We start from the raw sequence: 20,494 nt of genomic DNA on the forward strand, positions 1-20,494 counted from the left end.
TTAATATTTGATCTACTTTCTACCATGAAACAGGTTTTCCTGCCAAAGATTCCCAGCTGGGACTGGACCACTGGAGACAACATCATCTGTTTTGCTGAACTGAAGCTTGGACTTATTGCCCAAGGATGCTTGGTGCCAGGCTTGTGTACTTTTCTGACATCTCTATTTCTTGAGCAAAACAGTAAGGTAACCTTGTAAACTGATGTTGAATCTTGGCTCTATCCCCATGTTCTCACACATTAGTATCCTAAATAGATATAAAAACTGAGGAAAGCAAAAGGCCCCAAGAAATGAGATTTGACTTCTACTTGAGCTGGAAAGGGATTGAGAAATCTAGATTGAGTTCCCGGGGACTGCACTGACCTTGAAAAAAGTTACTTATCTTATTCTTGCCTAAGATTATTTATCTGTATATCATGCAAAATAGAGATCATAACTCTGCTTCCTACCTGCTCCACAATAATATGAATGTAAATGTATTCATAAATGTAGAAGCGCTTTGAGTTATTGAAAGTAGAACTATAATTAAAGGTCATGTTATTAGTGGAGAAGTCATATATTTAAACATAAATTAAATATAAAATAATCAACAGGATAATAAATATATTTATCAAGCATAAATAATAATACAAATAATAATTAAAATCTAAATTTCTAGGTTATTTGGGGGGCATTCCATACAGTAATAATACTGACCACAAATCAAGTGCCTTCTGTGTGCTATGCATTTTAAATACATTATGTCTCCCCTTCACAGTATTCCAAGGTAGTGTCCCAGCAATGGGTCAGTGATGCTAAGTAACCTGGTCATATGGTAAGTGAGTAGCAGAACTAGACTTGCCTGACCTGCAGTCTTACCACTCGGCCCTATCCTTATGGTTGCTGGGGTCTACAGTCTCCCACATCACCTTTGTCTGAGACAAAATAACCAGCTAAAAAGGGCTATTGAAATGAGTTAACATAGCACAGAGGATGGCCTTCGAAATGCTAGTCCCATGAAATGTTTTAACCCTCAGCTGGGCCTGGTATCCCATTGTCCAAAGGCCCTCCAGAGATTGACCTTTCTCTCCATTTAAATACCAGTCCACTTTTGCCTTTTTACATGCATTTTTCCTCCTGGTCTCTCTTCACACTTACTTCCCTTGTTCAAGAAATTCAAAAAATGTTTACATTTTTTCTGGTGCTATTAAGGAAAAGCAACAGAGGTGAATGATGCTCTGGCCAACAAAGCGCTACTTGGAACACATAGAATTCTTCCGTGGTTCCTTCTGTGAATGTGAGGAGACATGATATACAGACGAATAGAAATGGCCATCGGGCAGATGGAAATGAGCTTGATGCCCCCACAGTGACCATGCTTTAACCTTCGATTAGCGGTCACTGTGTCTGGCCTAGGGAATGGCTTGTCAGGAAATCCTCTTTGTGTCGTATGGTTAGAAAGTGGAAGATAACCACGCGTCCGCTGTGATGATTGCAATTTCAATCTCTGTGGCTGCAGAAAATGAAAAGAGTGAGTTCTCTATCTGAAGACCTCTTCTCTCTCATGGAAACATAGGAGGTAGAAATGTAAAACCAGCACTTTTATGCTTTTCTTTTTCTTTCTTTTCTTATTTTATTTTTAAAAACTATTTTATTTTTGATGCTACTATAATATTACAGTTGTCCCACATTTTCCCCCTTCACCCCCATCCACCCAGCGCACCCCCAACTTCCACGATCAGACCCTTCACCGTTGTCCGTGTCCGTGGGTCCTTCATAGATGTTCTTCGACTGATCCCTTCACCTTCTTTCCATCAGTCCCCACCTCCTTCTTCCCCTCCTACCACTGTCAGTCTGTTCCATGATTCTGTGCCTCTGCTTCTATTTTGCTCATTAGTTTATTCTGTTCATCAGATTCCTCTCATAAGTGAGATCACATGGTATGTCTTTCGCCGACTGGCTTATTTCACTTGGCATAAGAATCTCCATCTTAAATTGTAGCGTCCTCACTGAGGATGATTATCTGCCAATATTCGTCACAAGGTGGTTTTTGGAATACAGGAAGTGAGAGGTATTTGTGGTCATGATCATTTCTTTTTTTTAGATGTAAACTCACTTTCAGAAATCCTAAACCGGGCAGAGTGAGTCAGAGCAAGATTTTTTAATGCCGTATGCTGCTCTGGTGCTTCACATTCTGTAATTAACTATTTGCTTGGGTGTAATGGCCAGAGCTCCACTATCTTATACTGCACTTTTCTCAGGTTAGGCACTTAACTTTCACTGTTAGTTTTTGCATCTACAAATGAGAGTTCTTGCATCTATAAATGAGAGTTGTTAATCTCATAACCAGATTTTTCCAAGTATTGAGTTGATATTTGTAGAACTCCTGAGTGCTCAGATCAAAAGGCCTTGGATCGATAGCATGTGTTCGTTTGTTTTCACTATATCGAGTACATGGCGGGAAATTAGTTTGAAAAGCAGTTCCGTCGGCGTTAGGCACAAAGCATTCCCTTACCAGCTTAAATTTAGATTAGATCTAATCCAGCTGATTTACTTGAGCTCCCCGATTCTACCATCCAAATCCAAAATCCTTCTTGTCTTCCTGTTTCCCTTTCTGACCTTTTAAAAACTAACTCAGGAAGTCTTCTCCATCTCTATGGTTACCATTTTTTACCCTTTTCCAAAAGTGAAACATTTAGATTAAAAGCATTAAGCCAATTTTTTCAGTAGTAGGGACTTGAATAGTGGCATGAACTGCCCAATGAGGTGAGCCCTCCTCAGCAGAGGAATTTAAGAGAGTGGGAAAAGGCAGGAGATTCAGCTGAGCCTTGGGAAGCATTAGGGGTTGCCTGGATTGCGTGAAATGGTGATTCTCTTTAGCAGGGCAGAAATATTTCTTTGTGTTTGTATTTTCATTTGTTTTTCCTAAACCACAAAATGTCCATTGGAGAAGTAGTTCTGAACTGGCGTTAACTCTCCATGGCTACAACGTTTCAGAGTTTATAGAAATCCCAGACTTTTATCTGAGATTCTGGGCTTTAAGGAGCCTCTTCCTGCCATATCAAAACAGCGTGGTAGTGATTCTCGTGGAAGCAGGTGGAGGAGTACGAGGAGGATGTAGAGAGAGAATAACAAAGTTGTGAGGGACCTCACACAAATAATGGAGATGGGTGATGCAACCACCCCTCTCTTCTCAGGTTGAATTTAGCCTTTTTGAGAGATACCCCTCTCCCTTCACATCTCCCATCTATCTAGAAACCTACTGCTGTCCTTGATTTTTACATTTGCATTTCCGTTAATAAGGGTGGCTCTTTGAGTTCATTTGAATCCATGAAGGGTTCTGATACTGAGCGGAAACCATGTATATTTTTTTCTTTGCAGTAAGTGATTAGAAACATCGCTCAGAGATATTTCAGGATAGCTGCAGACCATCGCTATAAAGCCGAGTACCTCAATAAAGTGACTCGTTTTCTTCACTGGTGGGGGGCTCTGCTGTCAATTTGTTAAAAAAAAAAGTAACATCTGTGAAGTGCATTAAAGTCAAACACAATAAAATGAGGTTTGCCTGTAGTTAGTTATAAAATAATATGTTTAAAAAACCAATCTTGAACAGCCATATCTAGGGAGAGACAATTTAGATTCTATATTATCCTTCCCATCTTATTACTTACGCAAAAACCAGGCTACCCTGCTGAAATTATTGGGAGAAGAATTCTAATCTCCAGCAAGGACTCTTGGTTGCCCTGTGGGAAGAAGCTATGTTATGCTTCCACCTCATTCTGAACTCTTTAGTGAAAAGAGTCGGGGTGTATGTGAGAGTTTTCGTTCTTCCTTCGATATTTCTCCAGTTAAGCACTAGGACAAATCCCCTTCCTACCACCTAAGTGCAATGGGTACTGGTTTGCTGCTTAGCAAAATATACAACTTGAATGATAGCATCCCATATTCCATGCCAAGTGCTTCATGTGGCATGATTGTGTATTACAGGTTTGTCCTAAACAACCCTGGCAGAAAATTTTTGTAAATGGCCTGAAGAACAAAATCCTGACTCAGCGTCTCTCTGATGACTTTGCTGGAATGACTTTTCCTGAAGTTTCCCGGTAAGTTAAAAGAAATACTTTCCACATTTTTTCATGCAACGGCATTCTTTCAACAACATTCACTGATGACCCTCTGTAGGTCGGGCTCCATGAAAAGCACTGAAGATGTAAGATTATAAGACCTGAGAGTGAATGAGTCTGAGTCTGTGCACCCTAGACTCCGGGGGCAGTTTTGTCTCTGCCCCATAGGCACGCTGCCCGTGAGTTACTTCAGGCCGGATTCACGCACGAGGGGGAATCCCTATTTGGGAGGCGTTCCTCTGCTGAGGTTCTGGCGTTCTCCCAAGCGCAGGGCACCCAGCGTTAGTCATAGTACTGTGAAGCAGCACCCTGCTGGCCTGCCTTTCCTCACGACTCTGTCTTCCTTTCCAGGCTCTGCTTTGTGAAGCTGCACCTCATGCTGATAGCCATCCAACAGGAATCCATGTGTTCCGGTTCCTGGTAGCAACGAGGCTTTGAACCTCTTCAGTGTTTTTGAGGGGAATGTTATGACTAAGAGTTTTCCAAAGAATACAGCCATAGCTAAGCTTTCTGCTACTTGTTGAGAGCCAGGCTATTGGGCACCCAGGTTGCCGTGGTGCATTTAGTGTTACCTCTAAAGACTGGGGTTAGGATGGTCACCCTGAAGGGTGGGCGGGCACTTTGCCTTTGCTCCTGTGACCCTGCCCCTATTCACATGAGCGGGGCAGAGAAGAAACGATCACCTTCTCAGGTCCGTTCCTCTTAATGTATTACCAGGTCTTGCAAATCTTGGCCATGAAACCATACTATGAAATAGAATTATTTACGATAAAAATGTTCTCACAAACTCTAGCTTTAGAAACAAATCTGCAAAACGTGGCAAAATGGGAATTTGACTGGCCTACTAGATAAAGTCTCCTGTTAATAGGGTAAATGAAAGAGATAACATTACCAGCATTTCCTGAGAACCCATATTGGATGATATTAGAAGCAAAAGAAGTTATCATGTATTAAAAAATAAAACTTTGGACAAATAGAAAATCAGCTACAATGACACATAGTGAAAAGATGATGAAAAATAAAAAGTGGGGCTTAAATGGATGAAGAACAAGACAGATGTTATCTTATATATGGTTTTCGTTTAAAACTCCCTTAAATTAAACTGGAATCCACACATTAGTTTCTAGTCTTGATTATGATTTGCTAGCACCTGAGACCCCTTCCAGCTCTAAACTTGACCTTACCAGGAACCCTGCCATTGCAAGGAAACAGTCAGAATTCAATAATTTTGAGTGATAGCACATGGACGACAAAGGAATGATTTTACACGAAAGGCTGGAAAGAACAACAGTTCTGTGTAAGGAGAAAGCGTGCCGAAGAAGTCTGGGCAAGAGAGACCCGTGGGGTGCGCTGCAGAGCAAGTCACTAAGGAGACAACAACGAGGACTGGCTGGCTGGCTAAAGTCTACTCATGCTCACGAAAAAACTCAAAATCGAAACCCAAACCAAGCAATTTGGATTTCAGACCAGCCCAAAACTTGGTCAAGTTTTAACCTCTTTTTGGCCTTAAACAACCTGGGCTACACATCAGAATGATTTGCAAACTTTTAAAGACGTATAGATTGTAAAACCCCACTTCTGAACTTGACAAAATCAAAATCTCCAAGGGCGGAGCCTGACACTTCTTAAAGTCTCCGTGAGATAGTCAGTTTACTCACTGGCAATTGGGAACTACGGGACCAAATGCTTTTAAGTTCCTCTTCAACTCTGACATCCTAGATTTCTACAAACATTAGAATGACTAGTAGGACATCATACACTGGCAACATGAATCCCTAGTAAGGTATTATTAGGCATAGCTAAACAGAGGAGAGGCCTGAGGCCCAGAAAGGTTACCCAATTTCCCCAAGCTCACACGACTCCCAAGTGGCAGAGCCAGAATCTGAACTCAGGCTGGCCCCGGGGGCTGTGCCTGAGATCACCGAGCTGTACTAAATCCACCACAGCCATGTGTGAGTGGGAGAAAAGCAGGGCGTCTCAGTGGCTGGGCTTTCCGCGAGTATATTGAAACACTGATGGAAAACCTCTTCTCTCACCTTTTATTTTCTCCTCTAATGAATACACTTGAATACACTCTAAGACTTGCAAAACCCCTGGGTAATCATAAAGATTTGTCTCAGGGGATAATTCGTCAGCTGCTAAGAGATCATGTTGGACCTGACCCACTTAGATAATATTCTGAGATTGTTCTAGCAGCGAATGTTCTCCAATAAAGCAACTGGCCATGATTAATGAGGAGGGGAATTAAGCAATAATGCCAGTTCAGAAAAATCTTCAAAAGTTCACCTCTTCTTTCAAATGCAACCAGAGATATTGATGGCGACAGTATCTTCATAACTAAATGTTTAATAAAAGTTCAAAGGACCGTCCCTTTTGAAAAGGAGCTATGAAGATACAACTAAGTATATGCTTGCTAGCTAGTGAACTTGCACCAGTGATATCTGCGGTGGGAGGCACACACCCATGTTCATTCTCTTTTGTAGTCAAAACACTCATTCCACTCGTTAACGCCAGACAGAAAACACTTAGGAAATGCCATCCAATGTCGTAAGTAACAATCTACCTGAACATGGCTATTTGGCGCCTTCCTCCTCTTGGCATTGGGCTGAATCGCGTTTGCTGCACGAGCCCTTTTATTTTTGTGAGGCTCTGACACGTGGAAGTTGCTGGGGAGTACTCTAACAGCAGGGTAAGCTTTGCCAAAATAAAGAGCCGACCCCTTTCTGATGCGAATACAAAAGTAGTGTGTTTTCAAGGACGAAAGGAATACTTTCATCACGCACAAATGTAGGGCAGGGGCTTAGAGGGTTTAAGACCTCATCATACTGGAGGTCTGAAAAGTAACAGGAGGTCTGACAAACACAGGGAGAAACGTGGGGAACTCAAATAGTCGTAACAAAGGACTGTAGTCGCATCAAGGAATATCATGGACGAAGTTTGTAAGATAGCATTCTCCATCACACAAACAATAAGAAAATTGAAATTCAAAACATTCAAGTAATGTAGAAATAGAAACAAGTCATGTGGCTCCTACCCTCAAAATCTTGCAATCAGGAGACAAAAATGAAGTCAAAAGAAATATACAAGGCCAGGAAATGCACAGGCCAGTAAAAGGAACTTCTGAACCCAACTAATTACTAGACTTAATTGAATTTTAAAGGGCAGGTAGCCTAAGGATGAGCACCACTAGTACGTCCAGCAACTGTGTGGCCTTGGCCTAGAAGGCAATGGATAGCCTAAATCATCAAGGCGTCACACATCTGAGTTGGTTTGACCATCTCAGAATCAGGACACAGTCCAAGAAGGAGCTTACCCTTAGCTCAACCGTGTACGCAGCTCAGCGGTTGTGTTGTGACCCGGCTTCCCTCGGCGCATGTAGCAGCAATCAGAGTATTAAATACAGTCAAATTCACATTTCCTACCATGTTTAGCAGGAAAAGGGCATTGAGTCCTATTAACTCTGCAATTTAGAGAATCCATTTGTAATGACAGAATGAAACACCAAACATTGGCACAGAAATTGAAGGGAAAATTACTGTATTTTTATTTTCTGTCTGTAGTGGTCCAGTATTAAATCCACCTGAGCAGGTTAAGCTGCGTAGGAACACATTAGGCTTCTTTATTGCTGAATCTGCAAAGACTGTCAAAAGGTAATTTTTTTTTATTACTTTATGGGGAGAAAGTCCTGAAGCACATAGAACTTAATGGCAGGCAGACCGAGTCAGCGCCATGCTTCCTTAGTGTGAAGCCTCACAGAAGTCATTCTTGATTTGCTCTCATTGTCCAGGGCCGCCTTCTACTGTGCCACCTGTCACAGTGACGTGCATTCTCCTGAGCTAATTGGAAAATGTAGCTGCAGAAGCAAGAACCATCGAGCCTTCCCAGGTAACTGCACTTTATATCTGGCTGTCCTCAGCCCAGCTGCTGGGGGTGTGGCCAAGGAAAGAGGAGAGGTCTCCCCTTAAAGGACAATGCCCATTTGAACTTGGCCAAGAAGTGGCAGACTTATCCCCACGGGGCATGCAAGACCTGAGAAACAATCTTTTAGAGCTGAAAGCAAACTTGCTAGTTTTCTAGTTCAACTCGACCACAGGCCAGGCAAATGGGTTCTAAAGGAGACTCACTGAGGAGCAGGTCCATGGGGCTTCTCATGCTGCCATTCTGCATGCAAAATTAAGGCTCTGTCTTAACCCTGTCTTCGTTTTTTCTGAATTTTTCAATTTCCCCTTGAGAATCTAAGACAGTTTTGGGCATAGAAAAACAAACAAATTAAAACCCATTCCTAAGATGACCACGTACAAGCCCAAAAGAGCAGCCTCAGATGACATCAACCTCACCAATACTCTGATCTTGAACTTCCAGCTTCCAGGACTGTGAGCAAATAAATATATTTCTGCGCCAAAGAGAAGAAAAACTATTCCCTTATAATTTCCTGAAATGCTTTAGTCTGAAGAATATTATTAATTAAATGGGCTTTAAGACCCTGTTGTGGGTTCAGAAGTGAAACATGGGCTCTTTCTGAATTCTATAACAATATGAATCTTTTTTTAGGCAATAGATGAAGCTGACTAAGTACAGGAAATAACCCACTAAAGAAGGTGTGACTAAGGAGGAAAAATGTATCAAAAGTATCATCTCACGATACATGTCTTTATACCCTTATGAACATTTAGCATGGTTTCATGCAGTAGACACATCCCTACAAACACAGTGTGCAAATAACACTGTTTCACATAAATATACACACCCATATACTTGCACTGCTATCAGTCATTTTGCAAAACAAAAATGTTTTGTAAAAATGTTATTACCCCTTTATTTAGCTGACTTTTAAGTGTGGTTTTACTATAAATATTTTAAAGCAGGATGTCACTCTCATATAAAGATAGAAATATTTTTGTTTAAAGAGAAAGGCTCTGCTTTTATATTTGTATATACACTAAATTTTTCCCTCTTCTAGGACATGTATTTTATAGTATTAAAGGAAGCCTTTCGAATCTAATGTTTGAGCTTCGATGTAGTTATCACATTCCTCAGAACTTTATTATTCTCATAATAGAATCATTTCTTCTTTCTGCTCCTTACGGACCCTCTGTCACCACTCATGCCAAGCCTCACCCATGGGATTCAGGAGAACTCCATTAATCTGGTATGGAGACTGAAATACCAGGGGACAAGCGAGTTTGCTGTTCTTTACTTCAATCTGCCAGATGATGGCAGCAGAGTTCCATGAAATGCTCACTGATCTCGTGGCTAAAGGGTAGACTTCAGAGTGGATTTGAATCTGGAGAGTTAGTTCAAGCCAAAATGTTCCAAAGAGGACATCATTATAGAAGCTGACTGCTTGGCCTTATATACTTAAAAAGTCATGACAATATCTGGAAACTCTCCCAGAGAATTGACTTTTGTAAAAGGACTTAGAAATTTACCAATGGGTGCCAAATGGATACATTACTGACTTTGGATTAGTACCAATTCCAGGTTGAGTATTTCATGTTTCACAGCCAGGTGAAGGGTATTTCCAGTCTACTCCCTTCAAATAAGTATCACTTGATTGAGCTAGTAAAGTTTTCTCAATTCCACCAATTTCTTCCTCCTACTATACCAAACGAGAATTCAGAACACTTGAATTCTGACCACAGCTATTCCACTCATTACCTGTAGTTTAAGGAAAAGATGTTACCTTCTGGGGTCTTGGTAGTATTTCCAAATTTGGAAGTTCTTATCACCTCTATGGCCCTTTTTCATTCCGATAGTCCAGCAATTTTCAGTTGGTGTGCAGGGAGAATTTTTAAAACATGAAATACCTGACTATTTAGTTAGGGGCACTGACCTCTTTTCCTTTAGATTTTCAAATTTAAAAAATGACAACAGCCAACACAACAACAGCCATCCAGTGTGAATAAATTAAAATTATACCTATTTTTGTCAGATCAGCAAAAAATATATATATTTTGATGTGCTACAGAATTTTAGTAATTAGTATATGTGTACCATGAGATGATAAATATTGAAAATCACTGTCATAGTCTAAGATTCATAATCCCTCTACCTCTGATTACTTTCACTTTTCTAAACCAGAACCACACCAGAGGTTCTCCACTGAAGCTCATTGTCTCTAGTTTTAGCAAGGCAGCAGGGTGCAGTGGTTAGAATGGGGTGCGGCACTGGTCACTTAGCTGAGTGGCTTAGGCCACATTATTTAAGGTCTCCCTAGGTTTCACATTTCTGTGAAATGTTGATAATATATTTCAGAAGATTAAATGGGAATATTAGTATATACAGGCATACATTTTGAGTATATTAATATAAGAAAACATTAAGACCAATGCTAGGAAAATGGTAAATACTACATATATGTTAATTATATTACCTATAGTAACATACAAAAAATTATTTTTTTCTAATCAATGAGATACAGATGAGATAAAAACTGGCAGAGGAGTTCTGGTAGAGTATACTGATTCTGCCCCATTCGTTGGCATGAACACTAACAGGGCTAGCCTTCAGAGCAAGAGGAATAACTGTCTTCCTGCTTTTCTGCGTAATGTCAGTTAGCTAAGTTACTGGGCAGGAACACTCCTAGTGCCAACTGTAGAGTTCACTGCCTGCTGTTTCACCATCAACATCTTGAATGCTGAAGGAAGCTCTTCGAGAAGGGGTCCTCAACCAGGGCAAGGAGGAGAACGTAGGAATCTGCACGTATGATGGAGTGGAGGGAGTGGGCAACGTGAGAATGGCCCTCGGGAAAGTTGTGGCCAAACGCTCCGATCTGAACCCCTGAGAACTTTTCCAGGTCTCGTTAGAATGCTAATTTTTGGAATAGGGTCATACCTGAAAGGGGAATTATGAAAATGAAATTGGAGACAAGGTGTGAAAAGAGTTAGAAATAGTTTGAATAGGTGGCCCAAACTTGAATTAACCGGTTTGTCCCTGGGTCTCTTTTTTTTTAATAAACATCCAAGACTGACTGAGCCCTCAGAGAGAAGTGGCCCCGCCAGTGTGCCCCAGGGAGGGGAGTTCCAGACCCAGAAGGTAGTAGGATGACCACCCCAATGCCGCCCCCAGCTCCTCTCCCCAGGATGGCTTACCTCAGCCCCTCTGAAGTCACCAGAGCTCTCTTCCTGCCAGTGGCCTTAGACAGGAGGGAGAGTAGCTGTTTCTGTACGACTCTTCTCTAAAGCAGGGTCACCAGCACACGCCCACCAAAGCCCAACAAAAGGAAAGCGATTTGGTAATGAGTCCACAAGGAACATACAGAAACATCTTGCATTCCTACATTCTTCACAGTTGTGATTGTTCTTTCTAGTCCCACGGTTGACTCTGGGGCTCCACATGCTTCGGTCCTGACTGTTCATCTCCCCCGCAGCTGCGGCCCCCTTTATTTCTCATTCCAGTGATCACAGCCGCTTTCTAGCTGGTTTCCCTGGATCTATAATGGTTTTCATGAAATCAAGTTCTCATCACGGGTGGATATATCAATAAAGAAATAAATAGACGATGAATGTTACCCTTGCTTTCGCAAGACTGCGGCAGTGGCTTGGTCTGTCGTCCTGCTGGTGCTGCAGGTCGTAAGAGCAGTGGTTCTTGTCCAGAATACGTGGCACCACTCTTCAGGTGTGTGACCGTGATTGGAAATACAAAATTTTGTAAATAGCTGCAACAAATTAGCTATTTAGTAGATTGGAGATGATTCAGAATTATACAAATAATACAGGGGTTATTCTCACTCATGTGAACATATGCTAAGATTTCTGGAGGGAGATAGAAAGGAGTAGAATTATTGCTATTCATTTGGAAATCATATCTGAGGCCTGTCTTAACATGTGATCTTATCACACATGCCAGGAAGGGAAAATATTTGCACGTAGCTTTCACGGAAATCACTTCTTGAAGAGGAGAGAGAGATGATAATAATAATGTTGGCCGCAGATAGGACTTTCACTTCTTCACAGTCATCCCCAGGTCTCACATGCCATGTCTTTTTGATGTGTAATGTGTTATTCAAATGCCTACGTTAGAATATCCATGGGGAAGTCACAGTAAGCTGTGGCAAGACACCATCAGTCTAGCTAGAGTGTTAGGCAAAATCCATTCCATGTTTTTCTTGCCCAAAATACGAAAAAATAATTACTTGCACACTGTAAGCAACCGACAGATAAAAATATAAATAAATAAAATTATCAAACTGTCTTAAAATGAAATCAAAGAAACCTCAGTTACTTATCTACTACCTTGAGAGAGGTGACTTTACTTTCTTATTTTGATTTTGATTTTTTGACTTTTTTTTCAAATGTCCGAAGCAGCATAGACATTGGGGACAAGGGCAGCGATAGATCTTGCTCATTCTTAACTGCCCTGTCTGCACTCCGGTACAGAGAGCACTTTTAGACTCTTTTCCTGAAGGTCATTAGGATTATAGAATTCAGAGTTGGAAGGGCCCAAAGCAGAATACGTGTGCCGGTTCATCTTTTACCTCCAGGCTGCCAGGCTGCCAACGCGCAGCCAGAGGCTCGGCCCGTCCGCACACAGGCTGTTCTTTCCGGCCCCATACCCGTGCGTGTACTTCCATAATTATGAAAGCTTTCAAAATTATACAGATCATTACTGTGTTTTCAGAAGAGATTTTATAAAGAATGACACAAGGGAAGATTCAAAGCTTTAGCAAAAATTTCACACCCTTTTTTTAGTACCTGGCAAATGCTTTTGGCTGGAGAGTTAGGCTTCGAGAAAGCAGAGACTTCCCGAAAGCTCTATTGTTCCTAAGCCAGTTTGAGCATGTTGCTTTTCACATTCCATAGTTCAGCTTCTACCGCGTGTCCTAAGCCACTAGCCTTTAAAGACTGACGTTGGTAACACACTAGTTCTCGCTCAGACTTTTCTTCAGATATTCCCTTCCTGGGCTGTTTCCCCAGGGCCACAGATAACCGCGAAATAAGGAAGCATTAGTCAGTCTGAAAGCCCCCGTCAAGCCTCCATATGTAAGTAGAGGCTTCTGAGGATTATAGGTAGGGAGCAGTCTTACGCCAAAGCTGGCTCTCAGCACACCTGTGTGATGCAATTCCTGATGATTTAAGCCGACAAATCACGTATCCAAAGGACGTCCCTCTTCTCCCAGAAGTGTGTTTTGACTCGATATTTTCTATGGATTAGAATGGTTTAGAAAGGATTACAACAAAAGAAGAGGATGCCAAGATGTCTTTCTGCGGCTTTTTCTGTCTGCCAGTATCCAAAACCTGGTGACATGGGGGTTTAAAGCCTTGTTCCGCATGAACTCCCCATTCTGAGTAGTCTCAGTACGGAAATGATTCTTAAATTGGCACAGGAGGTAAAAGCCAGGTCTCTTTTCTCTACTTGGGTGGACGAGGGAAGAGGAGTTGCAATGATGGCTACTCTTTGACTCTGGCCCTCACCTTGATAACTTCTTCTCGGACAATCTTCCCATCTCTGATCAGGTCCAGGCAAGCAGATGATGCAGTGTCCTTGAAGAGTGAAAGACAAGCATTTAACTTCCAAAGCATCCTTTGGAAGAATGTTATTTTTTTTTTATCATAATGCCAAGTGCCGATTGACCAATGAAGTCTCCCCATCCTAGTGTGTTGGAAGGACTCCTAGGTGGCATGTGGGTTCTGAAGTAAGAACGGCATGACCGTGTCCCAGCATGGGGGGTCTCAATCATGACGAAGAAGTAATGGTTCAAGTGTCCACTCTTCCCATCCCACTGCAGCTTCATGTTGCTCGTGTTGTTATTAACTTTCAAATACCCCTCATTTCTCCTCACAATCACCCTTTGAAGTCCCAGTATTATCCCCACTTTTCTGATGAAAAGATTATTTGCTTTTGCATTATTTCCAGATTTTGAACTTTACAGATGTGTTGAGAATTAATAATAAAAGAAGCTGTGTAGGGAACATAAAGTAATAGGAGGCAATATCCAAGTGGAATGAATTACAACCGGAGTGCTATCCGCAGAAGGGAAAAGGAGACTCATGTAGTGCTTTTTTCTTCGAGTCGTGTAGGGCTCTAGACCCTGCCTGTAGCAGGAGGCTCCCTAGATGGAGTGCTCTTGGGCGAGATGGGAGGACTGGTGGATTAGAAAAATACAGCAGCAACTCAATAGGTACTTACTGTGAGCATATTATGTGGTATTGAAATCCTCACAATCATTCTTCACCCACTATCAATGCTATAGAAGGAAATTAAATAGTCTTTTATAATTTATCCTCTTACAAGTAGTCTGTAGCTAAGGATCCCCAGCTTCTACCCAGTTAAGGACCTAGAAATGTCGTAGCCAATAGCAATGATTCAAAACTCCTTATGGACAGATGTTATGCCAGCTCTCTAAGCTTGCTATGCTATTGCAGGCACAGCAATGGTGGTAAAGACCAGCAGCACGAAGGAACCCCGTGGGACAGCAATGAAGGATTCTTTTCCGGGGGAACAGCCAAGTGCAACTACCAACTTCAGCTGTGCCACCAGGTAAGAGCCTCAGAGAACCCTGGTCCCCTATGGTTTTCTAAGAGTCACGGGGTAATAAAAATTTCTCTTAAATCAGGATATTTGCTTTATCAGCTCCTATACTGGCCAATGGAACTGTTTCTCACCAACCTGACTTCACCCCTACTTCTCCCAATATCACTAAGCTAAGCAAATATACCTCTCCCAACACTCTTGAAATAATCTATGATATTTTCAAGGATAATGTGATAGCCAAAGGTCATGTGCCCAGTTTCTTTCAGATCACCTTTCTGGCACTCTAGAAATGTGAGTTGAGATGAAATTTCAATTATTCCCAAATGGCTTTTTTATTATTAATATATTCCCCATTTTCAACCAATCAGTGATGAGATTGCCTTTTTTTGGAATCTGCAAGGTGGGGTCAGTAGCCCCCACCCCTTTCCATACAGCTCTTTAATACATTAAAACTTTGATGAACTAGAATGCAGGGTTGGAAGAGGAGAGTGGTCTGATCTGTCTAGGCATTTTAAATAGAGGGTTGATCTAGAACTTCTATTGCTCTAAACTCCATTGCGAATGTACTATGTCGGCAACATTGCGTTTAGTCGCTATCCTGTACCAGGAAAATCTCCAGTGGCTGACAAATGTGACTGTACCCTGTTAAGTACGATAATTCAGCAGAGCGTAGTCACCATGCCCTGGCGTTACATAAAGTAGGTTCGAATGCTGGCTATAAACATCGTGATTTGGGGCAAGCTGCTTAACTTCAAGGTGTCTCGGTTTTGATATCTTAAACGAGTATAATCATAATGAATTCCTTATATGTCTTTTTTGTGGTGAAATTAGGTATTTAAAGCACTTAATTCCTGGCTGAGAGTAAGTGCTCATTAACTATTCTTTATAATTGCAATTATCAATTAGTATGTCTAAGAAGATGTACAAAATTGGACTGAATGTATAATAAGCGAAGGGCCTTCCAAAGATGTGGATTTTGAAGTAAATCATTGATCTTGTTTTTGCTCTAATTCACCTCTTTCTTTTAGTGCACAAGTGCTCACGCTTTTGATGAAGGGTTCTGTAGGGAGGGGTCACTTTAACAGAGGCTTTACTGTGCCCCTTCTACAGGGGAGGCAGGTGTTAAATGCCTGAGCCAGCAAAGGTGCCACCACTTCATGTGCACTGAGAGGAAGGCAAAAAGTCCTAGGAATTTTAGTTTCTACCCTTCCTTGCCTTTCGTTCCAGGATTTTATGGGACTGAGCTAACATGTAAGAAAGGGTTAAGAACTGTTTAGAAGAAAGGTGCTAATAATTTCATGAATTTATATTTTGCCTCATTCTTTTTTAACTTTTTTAAAATATATTTATTGATTATGCTATTACAGTTGTCCCATTCCCCCCCCCTCACTCCACTCCATCCTGCCCACGCCCTCCCTCCCAAATTCCCCCCCTATAGTTCATGTCCATGGGTCATACTTATAAGTTCTTTGGCTTCTACATTTCCTACACTATTCTTACCCTCCCCCTGTCTATTTTCCACCTATCATCTATGCTACTTATTCTCTGTACCTTCCCCCCCCCCTCCCACTCCTCTATTGACAACCCTCCATGTGATCTCCATCTCTATGGTTCTGTTCCTGTTCTAGTTGTTTGCCTAGTTTGCTCTTGTTTTTGTTTTAGGTGTGGTCGTTAATAACTGTGAGTTTGCTGTCATTTTTTTTTACTGTTCCTATTTTTTATCTTCTTTTTCTTAGGTAAGTCCCTTTAACATTTCATATAATAAGGGCTTGGTGATGATGAACTTCTTTAACTTGACCTTATCTGAGAAGCACTTTATCTTCCCTTCCATTCTAAATGATAGCTTTGCTGGATACAGTAATCTTGGATGTAGGTCCTTGTGTTTAATCTTGGGTAATGTAATTATGATGTGCCTTGGTGTGTTCCTCCTTGGATCCAGCTTCTTTGGGACTCTCTGAGCTTCCTGGACTTCCTGGAAGTCTATTTCCTTTGCCAAATTAGGGAAGTTCTCCTTCATTATTTGTTCAAATAAGTTTTCAATTTTTTGTTCTTCCTCTTCTCCTTCTGGCACCCCTATAATTCGAATGTTGGAATGTTTCAAGATGTCCTGGAGGTTCCTAAACGTCTCCTCATTTTTCCGAATTCTTGTTTCTTCATTCTTTTCTGATTGGATGTTTCTTTCTTCCTTCTGGTCCACACCATTGATTTGAGTCCCAGTTTCCTTCGCATCACTATTGGTTCCCTGTACATTTTCCTTTGTTTCTCTTAGCATAGGCTTCACTTTTTCATCTGGTTTTTGAACAGATTCAACCAATTCTGTGAGCATCTTGATAACCAGTGTTTTGAACTGTGCATCTGATAGGTTGGCTATCTCTTCGTTGCTTAGTTGTATTTTTTCTGGAGCTTTGAAGTGTTCTGTCATTTGGGCCTTTTTTTTTTTTTTTTTTTTTTTGTCTTGGCGCGTCTGTTACTTTAAGGGGCGGTGTAATGCTGGTCGCTGGGCTCTAACGCTGTACGTGGGGGAGGGGCCGAGAGGGAGCATTGGCGCCCGCCTCACTGTCCTCCGGATTTCAATCTTTCACTCCGATACCCGCAATCAAACTGGGCCCCTCTGGTGCTGCTTCCCAAGTGGGTGGGCCTGTGCACACTCTAGGCCCCTGTGGGTCTCTCCAATGACCTCTCCTGTGAGGCTGGGAGTCTCTCCTGCTGCTGCCCCAACCCCCACGGGCGCTTTCAATCAGAGGTCTGAGGCTTTATTTCCCCAAGCTGGAGCCCTGGGTTGCGTGGTCTGCTTCGCTCCCCGCCATTTGTCTGGTTTATCTGTGTGCAAATGTGGGGTCGCGGGGTGCCCGCCGCTCTGCCTGCCCTGTTCTCTGCCACTCTGAGTCTGGCCCTCTCGGTTTATCTGCGCGAATGTAGGGCCGCAGGGTCTGCTAGTGCTCGGACTGCCTGCGCCGTTAGTCCCACACTCTGCCAGTCTCGGTCCCGCCACGGCCACTCGAGTCCTCTCTGCCCTGGTGCCCGTCTCCGCCCCTCCTACCGGTCTGGATGAACGTTTATTTTTTATTTCCTTGGTGTCGGACTTCCTTGCCGTTCGATTTTCTGTCAGTTCTGGTTGTGCGAGGAGGCGCAGTGTGTCTACCTACGCCACCATCTTGGTTCCTGCCTCATTCTTAATGGCAACAAAACAGCTAGGGGCTGGCATTGTGATTTCCAGATAATGTTTTTTTCATTTAAAATGGTTGGTAAAATGTATTTATTGAATATGTGCCAGGCAGGCACTGTGCTTGTTGTGGCTGTAGACATAGAAATCGTGTTTGAACTCTTAGGCAATCTAGTTAGGTAAACCAGGTGAATTCATATGAAATCAGTCAGAAGCCAAATAAGGCAGCATTCCTTCAAATGCCACCTTGATGATTCTAGCAGCAGGTCAAAGGAGGAAGAGGTCAAGGAGGGCTGGGTGGATTGTTCCCAAAAATTTTCTGTGGGAGGTGGGACTTGGGAAGGTGGAGAGGAGTGGGCATCTCAGTCCCTTTGAAGGCTATGACATGGGACAAGGCATGGGACAGACGAGGATGCCTCCGCACTCCAGCTAGCCTGACGAGGAATGAGAATTCACGGTAGAGTGCTGTGAGAAATAACACCTCAGGTTTCTTAGGAATACATTCTTTGCTATTGATATTATGCATGTGTCTGTGTAGATATATGCATACATTGCATCTACATTGATGCAAAGTTGTTACGGAAGTTGTTCAGATTGGAAAATTGTTTGGATAATATAAAGACAAGACACGTGATAACACATGAAGTGCTTCAGCCATGTTTATACTTCCATTTATTCTTTGTCATGTCTTCTCTGTGGTGATAGAGGATGGGCAATTCATGGATAATCAAAGCCACAGAAAACCCTCAAATGGGATTTTAGCCATTCGCTTTCACTGACTGTTCCCATTATTCTTCAGCGCAGCCATAAAAAACAAAATAATTTAACTTATTGGTATTTTTCTCATTGTATTTAATTCCCCCGTTGGCTGTGATAAATAAGGAAATGGTCTAAAGCAGGCATCTAAAAGGAGAATTGATCCATACAACCTAGTACATCCACAGACTGAGCCCATTAGCCTTATAGCTGGCTGGAGGATCCCTGAATGTGCTTCAGCAACCTCTAAATAAGGTGAGAGAGTGAGAGTTACCACCCAGATCATCTCTGAAGTTTCGACTTAATTCACTTGTACCGTTAAAAGCAAGCTATGCTCACATGAACTAGAGGGTTAAAACAACACTAATCAAGGTCATACCGCTGATTAGACAGTGGTATACCCTTCGATAGGTAAGTACTGTTTGTGGGTGGATTTCCGTGATACTTCAGCAATGGAGTTGGTTAGCTCAGTTGATTTAAGTACAGTGTTAACGGCATCAAGGACAAATCTGGTTCCCTATTCTGTACTATAGAATAGGGTGGCTTTTTGTTTTGTTTTTCATTTTCATTTTTTTTAAGGGCAAAGGTAACTGCAGCCAGCACATAGGCAAACATAAGTCCTGGGTAACAACAGTGAGTGATATAATAGACTTGATGGCTCAGTAGAGACAAATAGACATTATTGGGGGAAAATGTCAAATGTGTGATATGTGCTATTTGTGATCCATTTTTGATGTGTTAGCAGTATTAAATTCACATACCAAAATCAGCATAGTCCTATTTATAGTTTTGCTGACAATGGGCTTGATGCTTTTAAAGATGTAATCTTCAGGCCACCAGTGGGTTTTCTGGTCAGTTCAGAAACTGCAATTTTCTGTTTTTAGTACTTGAAGAAATACAGACAGCTCTAACTTACACAAAAGTTGTAGTCTGATATCTCATTGCATCCCCGGTGTCTCTCCTTTCCCATAGAATAAACAATGTTATCAATAGCTATTAGGTTCTTAGACCAGCAAACAGAAGTCTGTGTAATAGATGGTAGTTGAATGTGTATTTGTGGAATACATAAACACTATAAACACTAGTTCTATTCACCTGAATCTTGTGTTCCTAAATCAAGGGGTCATGCACTATGAGAGATGAGGATTTCCTTTTCCTTTTCAGGTGATAACATTTGACCTATGAAAAAATTTGATAATGAAAACCCACCTCAATCATTCCTGCAGCCTCTTTGTCTTTGCTTCCAATTTCTGTATTCCGATCCCCCTACTCTGGGTGAGATGAGGGCGTTTCTGACCAATACCACAACCACCACATCAAGTCATTCACTATTTTTAAAAGTAGATGTTTATAAACTCAAGTAGATATTGATAGGTATCTAATCAGTAAACCAGGGAGAGGCAGACATTTCCAAACAGTGTGTGATGGATCTGGGCCGGGAAAGGAGACCATTTCTAATAGAAAGGTTTGTCTTCTTTGGACGCATCAGCCCTTCCCTAGCACTTCTCCCTCTGGGTCTGCTTAATTCGACTCTAATAGACTGTATTGAAATCTGAACATACTTTCCCTAATATAACTTCCCTTCCCACTGTGTCCTTGTGAAACTTATAGCCCAGGTCACAATTATAATGCCAACCTTTTTATACTCCCCATGTTCTTTCAGAGATACCAGAGACCATGAATGTTATTTTCTTCTCTTTTTAATGCCCAACTCAGCCTTAGCTGAGTGGCCCATGAATATCAGTCATGGCTATTATCACTAAAGCAGGTGTGAGCCCTAGATTACCATTCTCTTTAGCCTTTAAACCTCTGTCTTCTCATCTGCAAAACAGAAATAATATTAGAACCCAAACAATTGAAATGTTGTGAGGAATAAGTGAGACAAAACAGATTAAGTTTTCATGTAGAGCCTAACACACAGTAAAAATTGAGCAGGTAAACAATGGTTCATGTTGTTGTCATTCTGCCCCCCACCCCACACCCCTCTGCAGCATTTCCCTGG

General features: G+C 41.8%; 1 protein-coding gene across 1 annotated transcript in view; it reads left to right on the forward strand.

Annotated features, from left to right (window-relative positions):
* KCNU1 (potassium calcium-activated channel subfamily U member 1) overlaps positions 1–20,494 on the forward strand; it is a 122,535-nt gene that overhangs the window by 39,088 nt on the left and 62,953 nt on the right. Inside the window, 6 exon segments of the mRNA XM_053916742.1 lie at positions 34–186; positions 3,967–4,079; positions 4,452–4,520; positions 7,661–7,750; positions 7,888–7,985; positions 14,465–14,579. Of these exon segments, the coding sequence (XP_053772717.1) occupies positions 34–186; positions 3,967–4,079; positions 4,452–4,520; positions 7,661–7,750; positions 7,888–7,985; positions 14,465–14,579 (638 nt within the window).

This window comes from Desmodus rotundus, chromosome 13 (genome assembly GCF_022682495.2).
Source record: "Desmodus rotundus isolate HL8 chromosome 13, HLdesRot8A.1, whole genome shotgun sequence".
NCBI lineage: Eukaryota > Metazoa > Chordata > Mammalia > Chiroptera > Phyllostomidae > Desmodus > Desmodus rotundus.